Source organism: Saccostrea cucullata, unplaced genomic scaffold (assembly GCF_032062105.1).
Source record: "Saccostrea cucullata isolate Sc308-1 unplaced genomic scaffold, CSIRO_AGI_Scuc_v1 ctg3299, whole genome shotgun sequence".
Lineage (NCBI taxonomy): Eukaryota > Metazoa > Mollusca > Bivalvia > Ostreida > Ostreidae > Saccostrea > Saccostrea cuccullata.
The window spans coordinates 19249-28273 of record NW_026933449.1 but is presented as its reverse complement, the minus strand read 5'-3'; the positions used below and the strand labels follow the sequence as shown (position 1 = coordinate 28273).

At 34.7% G+C, this 9025-nt stretch overlaps 1 protein-coding gene across 2 annotated transcripts; it reads left to right on the top strand.

Moving 5' to 3' along the window:
• The first annotated feature begins 108 nt into the window (after nt 1-108).
• LOC134238381 (DNA-binding protein P3A2-like) lies at nt 109-7094 on the top strand. Of its 2 annotated transcripts, none has more exons than XM_062720515.1 (9): nt 109-194; nt 1237-1490; nt 1764-1878; nt 2339-2471; nt 3823-3969; nt 4280-4438; nt 4785-5000; nt 5455-5668; nt 6499-7094. In XM_062720515.1, the coding sequence occupies exons 2-9, from the start codon at nt 1301-1303 to the stop codon at nt 6705-6707; spliced, it is 1383 nt and encodes a 460-aa protein (XP_062576499.1). In that variant the 5' UTR covers nt 109-194; nt 1237-1300; the 3' UTR covers nt 6708-7094. The 2 variants fall into 2 exon arrangements, with proteins under 2 accessions (XP_062576499.1, XP_062576498.1); XM_062720514.1 differs by lacking the exon at nt 109-194 and adding an exon at nt 532-690.
• The last annotated feature ends 1931 nt before the right edge of the window (nt 7095-9025 follow it).

Sequence of the window (9025 nt, the reverse complement as noted above, 5' to 3'; positions counted from 1 at the left end):
GCAACATCGAGATACTTTTGGAAAAATACATTATAGTCATTTGTCATTCAATATTATGCATTTTTAAGTTATTTGAATTTTTCCCGCGCTACAGATATGGTAGATGGCGTTTTCGGAAGAACGAGAAATCCACTTCCTGTGTAGTAAACAACAAAATCTTCTTGAATCCTTCTCGAGAAATAAAAGCCTTTCTGGTGAGATTTTTGTAAATGTTGTTAAGTAAACATTTTTATCAATCTAACATCAAAAAAGAGAGCCCTAATTAGTGGCAAATGGCCACAATAGCACCACTTGGTCCGCGCAGACGCAGATAGCATTGCCTGTCCATCGAAAAACAGAAATGGACAGATTTGTAATTTTTAATTTCCCGGTTAATTTATAGAAGCTTTAAGCTTAAGTTCCATGTAGATACAAATTTTACGATCCCAATTTGACAATAAAGACTGTAGGCTTGTTCATTTTAGCGTAATGTACGTCGCACCTGTCTTTTTCTATCCCCCGTTCGCGCAAGCTCGAGTGTGGCGCAGTCGCACCACAAAATCCCATCACCTGCCCGTGTCCCTGCGCACGCAGTGCTCATAAAGTTTACAAACAATGATTACAAACGAACCACGTTCAAATAGGGTAGCGAGTAAAAGAGAAAACGTGTGGATTGATATTAACTTGCCAAAGTATAGCCATTTTGAAAATGTAATTACCTCCCTTCGTCACCATTTTATTCTAGTAGGCTAATCTTTCATGTATAAATGTTTTGATGATAAAGACTGGCACTTTTACTTTTAGAAATCAGTGTTTGATAACTTCATTTTGAGTTCATATACATTATATGTACAATGCAAGTTCTCATGCTCTTCAATTTATATTATCTCAATCCACTTAGCTCAAACCAATTATCAATGTTTCTCTCCAAATCTTTCCCTTTGGACTTGGACAGCAAACCTAGCTGGAGACACAATGCAGTGGAAATTTAAAAGAACCCACAGGAATTCAAGTTCTTAATTTGGTAACATGAAGCGGTCACCCATTCAAAGTTAACTTGCAGGCTCACTGTACATTGCTTCTACCTCTTGCTGGAAATTGGAGGGAGATTCTACCACATCAATAGAAAAGCTGGCTCACTATTGAAGCAGTACAGTTTCCATGTATACTGTCTGCTACAATACAGTTGTTAATTGCATTGCCCATACATTCATAATATTGCTTTTATTAATTAATTTACTGAATATTATATTACAGGTTCCACAACTTATTTGGCCCGTTCTACCCCTCTCTGGACCCCGGCTGACAGGCGCCAGCTCCAATGATGAACAACCTAGTCTCCACGGGGGGCTCCATACAGGGTAGCTTTACCATGACTAACTCCATCAACTCGGGGATGATCAGCGACGATATGAGCGAGCCCAGCTCACCCGAGAGCACGTTTGATGCCTCTGACTTGTTGGGAACTAATGGCATGACAGATGAAGTTACTGCACAGCTAGCTCATTCAGGTAGTAGCATGGATTTACAAGTACAAGAACATTATACAAGATGCTAGAAGCGTACTTCATTATTAAAAAGCATCATCTATTTTCTTAATTCTGTATAATATATCTATATATCCAGGTATAATTTTCTTCAAGACTCAACATAGCTTTTTTATTTAATGATAGATAAAAAACATATCTGTTCAGAAAAGGGTTCATGGAAAAATATGATATATAATTCCCTGAAAATCCATGAAAACTAGGCAAGTATGGTGAACAATATGTGATGTATTGTAGGTACAATAGGCATGGCTGCAGCAGCTGCAATAGCCAGCGGTAAGAAACACAAGCGACCCCACGCATTCGAGACAAACCCCTCAATACGAAAAAGGCAACAAACGAGACTTCTCAGGTAACTAGGTTCTCTTCTTTGCCTCCGTGACTTTTTGCACCAATCTGGAGTAGCAAAGCTTGAGATTTTAAAGCTATGATCAATTGATTTTCATGCACATGTTTTACAGCTAATCTTTAAGATTATTGTTTATATAATTTAGACAGAAATTGTTATGAAAAATTATATCAGAAGCTACATGTAAATACTATTTATCTATTTTGATGAATCAGTACTAGATATTGAATGATCCATAAAAACCTTCATGGATCTGAACTACTAGTATACAAAAGTATAAAAAAAAATTTTTCAAAGATCATCCAAGTCCATTTGTGTATTCAGAAAAAAATTATCTGTCCATGTATTGTAACCTGTGTTCAAATTTACGCAGATGTTTGTTTTGTTCTGATTACTTGCTAATCTTGAAGACTATGACTTCAACACACATTTTATGTGATTTGCTGTATTTCGATTCCGCCAGGAAACTGAAGGCCTGTATAGAGGAATACACAACACGTGTAGGTCAGCAGGCGGTCGTCTTGTGTTGTACCCCAGGCAAATCCCAGAATTCCAGTAACTACAAAGTGTTTGGCTCCCAGCCATTAGAAACTGTGGTGGGTGAAATATTTTATTATATTTTCAGACTCAGATTTGTGTATTTTTTGGGCTTATTTACAGATATTGATGTATTTTTTAATACAGTTAATTCTCGATAAACCGCCACCTTTTGTAATTTAGAAATCATGGCGGTATAACGAATTTGGCGATGAATTGAATTTCCCATCTTTTATAGGAAATAGGAAGTAAAGTTACCGTTCTTAGAAATACCATTTACATCTAGCGTTTCTATTCTTATTATCACATGTATATGCATATAAAAACATATTTCTAAATTTGAAAATACTTTAAGTAATTTTTATATGTACAATTTCGCTAAAACAAAATGTGCAGTTATGAAATAAAGACACTTACATGTGTATGCATGTAAATCTGCACATCTGATATTAATAAAAAACATGCTGGGTCGATCGTCGTAACTAATATATAGCCGATAGTACATAAAATGAATTCTTGAATAAATTCATTCTTTATGGCGTCATTGTTAATGAAAAGTTCACAATTTTTACCGTATAATTATTTTTAAGCAAACTATGCATTGTTTAAATCCGAGATCATCAGAATAATATCGTTATCGGTGTTCTTTAACAAAGACCGCTTTCCTGGCAAAGCCGTGACTAAATGATTTTTATTAAACAGAAAACAAAATTATTATAACAATTTACGTTAAATAAATTCTTATTTAATTATTTAATTGCATATACCTCGTCTGGCTTTGCATGCTTTACAACATGGACAGTGTCAACCAGTTAGCCGCGCTTCACTGACCACATGCACCTGTGGCTGTATATCGAGATAATAGAAACTTGAAAATGGACGTTTATTTTGAAAACAGGGTGGCGGTATGCGAATTTGGCGTTATAAAGAGAATTTTATATAGCAGGAAAAACGTTCTTGAGAAATCATGGCTGTATTGCGAAAATGGCGATGAATCGAATGGCGATAATTCGAGAATTGACTGCATATTTATCTATAATGAATTAGTCCATTCCAAGTTGTAATAAATATGAAATGTTGATAAATGGGAATAATATGCAAGCGTTTGTCATTTAGCACAATTTAAAGTTGAATTCTTGGTAAAGCAGTCCAGTCATTCAATTGAAATTTAACATTTTATTCTTTGTTTCATATAATGATATTAATATGCTTTTATTAATAAACATTGCAGAAGAAAGGTCAGCCTGACCCTTATTTTTAAAATCATATATATGTATGACATTGAAAGTAACAGAAAATTGTGTAAATATTGGGTGAATATATCCTGACTTACTACAAGTAGTATGTTTTAGAGAATTCACCTGTTATGAGATACATGTTACTTTTCATGTAAATGTAATATTTTTCCAGATAAGGAACTGTAAGTCGGTGGTGTTACAGGATTTAGAGTCCACGCTGGCAGAACAAGTCCCCCAACAGCAGGACGTGACAGGCATGCAGGAGTTACCACCCTTGTCAATAGATGGCATCCCCACCTCAGTGGACAAAATGACACAAGTATGAATTTATACAGACCTAAACTTGACCTAAACTTGCCCACAAGTAGGATAAAGAATGTGACATAAATATATTATTATTGAAACCCTTCTCCTGAAGAAGTTCTGTGTAATATTTAGTACATGTACCTGTAAACTGAGATCCACAACTACGTTGGCAAGTAAAGAAAATTCATAATATGAAACCAGTACCTATCTGTGGAATATATTTTCCTCATGTTGTGTAATACAGAAATAAAATTAAATGGCATAGGAGAAAAAGTTTAAGTCAAATGTATGAATGTTGATTTGAGACTCTGTTTACTTTCCAGGCACAGTTGCGAACATTTATTCCTGAGATGCTGAAGTTTTCTACGGGTCGTAGTAAGCCGGGATGGGGTAAGGTGGAGTGTCGCCCGGTCTGGTGGCCCGGAGACGTCCCCTGGGCAAACGTCCGCAGTGACGTCAGAACGACAGAGCAGAAGAAAAAGGTTAGTATCAAGAAACAATGAATTTTATACAGCATTGAATTTGATAAATGTAGTTATGTGTTATAAATTCAAACAGGAAGATATGAACTAGATCAGTAGAATAAAAGTTGTAGATATTTGTAAATATTTCAAAGCTGAAAGTTTGTCATCAGAATATATAAATACACTTCAAAAACACAAATATTAGTCATTTAATTCATTTTGATTATGTAGAATTCTTATCACTTTCTTATCAAGTCTAGAATTTTGTAAAATTAAGCATTTTATTTTTCTAAATTGACAAAATAAAACTCACCTTTTTAGGCACTATCCTTATAAAATATCATTTTCAATTCTTGTATAATAGGTGTCCTGGACAGAAGCTCTTCGTACTATCGTCAACAACTGCTACAAACACCATGGAAGAGAGGATCTGCTACACATATTCGAGAGTTCTGAACAAAAGACGATGTTACAGACCATTAACAACCCTGATGGGACGATATCTGTCATACAGATCGACACCAGCCCCAATCAGGTGGTGACGTTACAAGACGGCACTCAGGCCACGGTGGTGCACACAGTGAGTTATCTCTCTTTGGTTAAATTAAATGAAAACATGCCTACACTTGCTGAACTATGTAAAGCATGTGAGTAGATTGTTGAAAATTAGGTAGAAATAGAATTTTTATACGTAAATAAATGACAAAGTTCTGATGTTTTGGTCTGTTTGTCTGTAAATAATTGACTAAGTACTGATGTAATTTGTCTGTTTGTTGATTGATGACAAAGTACCGATATTATTAATATGTTTTATGTTTTTGTAGATCAATGACTAAATATTAATGATTGATCTGTTTGTATATAAATGATAGAGTACCAATATGATTCGTCGGTCTGTTTGTCTGTCAATAAATGACAGAGTACCGATACTTATAATTAGTTGGTCTGTGTGTTTGTAGGTTTATGACAGAGTTCTGCTATATTTAGTGTGGTTGTCTGTTGATTAACACTAATATAAATATTATATCTTGTAGGTCAATCAAGACGTCCCTCAGCAGGAGGCCACACATGCTGTTCAGACTCTGGCCGACGTAGCGGTCAATCAGCAGGAAGTGGTCACTATGTCGGGTATGCAGATGACCCCGGTCAGCGTGGAGATTAATTCGGACACCATAGGACACCGGATTGCTCATATAAATGAGGATGGACACATTATACTGTCTGGGGATGACCTAGGAGGGTCACAAGGTATTTCAGAAGGCTTTTTAACATACATGTAAATGCATTAAATAAAAAGTTATTGATGTTTTAAACATGTTAAATCTTTAAGAATGATATACATGTACATATGTATCATGAACAAACCAAGAATAAATCAAAGTATCTCAGTTATACCTTAGGTGTAAAGACAGTTTGTCAATAAATTTAACCCGGATTCCTCTGACTACATAACATTCAAATGTTTTATACCAATCATGAATGACATATGCATTATTTTATCATTGCAAAATTTTTACAAATTTGTAATCTACCTCAAGAACCCCCTCTACACTGTACAATAAAGAGTTCTGATTTTCTGATATTTTTATGCAGTTAGAGTGATCTGCCCTTAGATCTAAATTCTAAATAAAAATAATTTGCAGAATATAACTCAATTTGTTATCATTTCGAATATTCTTAACATTTTGAAAGGCCAAAATGAATTAATCGGACATGTTTTTTTACATGTATTTTCTCTATGGAAGAAATAACAATGATTTTTATTCACTGCTACCGTGTTGTATTTGAATATTTTTCCTGAGGGTAAATGCCACGTGCCATATAGTGAAAATTAAATAGATAAGCTTAAAATTAAAAAATTTATACAATATAATTTTCTCAATGTCCAAAAACATTTTGCAGTTTGCACTGGTGTAATCCAAGATTCCTCTGACTCTAACCCCCGCTTTTATATTATGACTTGTGCCCCGCACAAGTCATTAGCACTGGTGTAGAGAGGGTCCATAATGCCATTTAGTATACATGTATTGATATTGTATGTGTTATTCTCAATCTTTATTTTCACTTGATTTTAACAGGAATTGTAATACCTGTCTCCTATACACTACCCAACTCGGCTGTCGTTTCTGTGGCAACGTTTGACGCCCTACAGACTCAGACTGGACTCCAGGTTGCCATGGCACCCATGGCAATAGCCAAACAGGAACAAGCTGAGGACATTCAGGAAGAGATCGCAGAAACGTCATGTGATATGTCAATGGAGGACAGTGAAGATAAGCTTCAGTGATCTAGAGGGGTGGATCCAGTAAAACTTGAGTGATCCAGGGGTGTGGATCCAAAGGGAGGTGGCAGATCTCATCAATTTGTGTAACTATATGTAAAGGATTTTTTTTCTCTTTGTCATCATGTGTTTTTCTGTGATTTCATTTTTTAGTATTCATTGTTATAATGTTTTAAAATGCTTGATTATTTAATGTTATTAATTTTTTTTTTTTGTATTTCATATTGAAATGCATAATCAATATGACATGCATATTATTTATCATCAATGTGTACCGGTATCAAGAACTTAAATCTTTTATTCTACACAAAATAATGATGAAAAGTTTGATTTATATTTTAACAGTTTGTTGTACTTTATAAATTATTTGAACAATTAAAATTCTTTATATTACATGTATGTCTTTTTTTATTGTGTATACAAGTAATATCTTATCAAGAGATCAATAGCTACCCTGCTTTACCTTATTCACTGTATATTATTTTTTTACTTTGACTTCACATAATGGTGGCACACTTAGCCCTATACTCACTGATAATGGTTCATGCATATCTGATAATGATAAAACTGTATGATTATGTACACACTACACAGTTATAAGACATTTAGAAAGTGGATGGGGGTGGTATCCGTTTTTGGTTTTCATAAGTCAGAAAATTTATATTGAAAACACATTTCTAATTAATCTTTTTGAAGCAAAGATTTGAATGTTAATTTTATAAAAATATGGGAAAATGACTTCAAGAATGCATCATGAGTTCATAACTCATCAAAATGTACATACCTATATACATTTATTTGATCCAGTGTATCCAGACACTCCCATTCTTACCCCCGGTCAACATCCATGTTGGACATAGATACTATAGCCAGGTGGAAGCAGAGTACAACATGCATTTAAGTATGACACAAAGACGAAATTTATCATGCCCTAAAAAAATAAATAATAATCCCATAATTTTAGAGTTCATCGTGAAATATATCTGGATTTGAGACATCTCTGCTTTTCATTTTAGCAGTCAGAAAATTCAGTTGTTTTTTTTTTTTTGAAGGGGGGGGGGTTACTTTTTACCTGGTTTCACATTTAGTTCTTCCTAAGGTGCAAAATCAGATTATTAAAAAGTATGTAAAACTTTGAGATCTGAGAATGACGGTAAAATAGCAAATGTGGACCTCAAAACATCAGAAATGGAATCAGGTGCCATGGAGGAGTGAGCATCCCCTGCCAACTGGTCACACCCCCATGTGCTCCTTGCAATTATATTTTTTATATTATATTACATGATAAAGCCAAATAGTAAAGTAAATGACTTTTCATTCGCCAACTTTCCTTACATATGTAGAAATGTACTCTTAATAGCTACATATGGGTTTTTGTCTCTCTGTTGATTCGATACGAAAGAGTATGCTTGACGTACGAGGAATTTTTAAAGTGAGGTAAGTTAACTTAATTGTTGACAAACAAATTGATGAAACAATAATAACCGTCACATTTAAAGTCGATTTGCAAATTCTATTGTCGATACAATGACCTGATGACAATGATCGGAAAATACAATTTATCAAATGCTGATGGATGTTAAAATCATCCTAATTGTATGGCCATTACTTAGACATTGATTTTCAATATCCCCCGGTTATCACAAGGAGCACACGGAGGGTGTGACCGGTCGGCAGGGGATGCTCACTTCACCATGGCACCTGATCCCACCTCTGAAGTTTTGGAGGTCCGTGTTTGCTCTGCTCCTGATTTCCATCGTTTGAAATGAACTTTTTAACTTGAATGCTGTTTGCCAGCTTCATATTAAAAATCTCTTTATTCGAAATTTATCACACAAAAGAAAAAAAGAATCAGTCACCAGATTACCGTGGAACTTACGACTAAGACCAAAAACTTTAGTAGATTGTAAAGTTTTGCAAAATAAACTTTATAGAGGTGCTGTGAGCAGCTACATGTAGTGAGCTCACTAAATGATACCCCCGCCTCCCATATGATTATAATGACGAAGTCCATATTGCATGTTTTAATTGTTGCGAGACCCCAAAATAAATGTCAGATCAAAAAGTGAAGCAGGAAGTGCACAATGGCATTATATAATAAAGAATCTTTGAAAGTATCATTTAATTTTGTTCAGTGGTATAGGAGGAGATTCGGCTAAGAGATGAGTATCCTTTAATATTATATAGAAAGAAAGACCGTGTCGTTGCTTTGCTCTGCAGGGGCTGACAAATAGATTTTTAAGGCACTTGTCCAAGGGCAAGTACATGGTCAAAATTGACTTGCCCTACCTGAATTTTTGCTTGCCCTACCATAAACTTATTCG

Excerpts from the sequence above, each read along its gene's own strand:
- LOC134238381 (XM_062720515.1), top strand. The coding sequence starts at position 1,301 with ATGATGAACAACCTAGTCTCCACGGGGGGCTCCATACAGGGTAGCTTT. Across the intron at positions 4,439-4,784 it reads CGACAGAGCAGAAGAAAAAG|GTGTCCTGGACAGAAGCTCT; the intron begins GTTAGTATCAAG and ends CTTGTATAATAG. Across the intron at positions 5,001-5,454 it reads AGGCCACGGTGGTGCACACA|GTCAATCAAGACGTCCCTCA; the intron begins GTGAGTTATCTC and ends TATATCTTGTAG.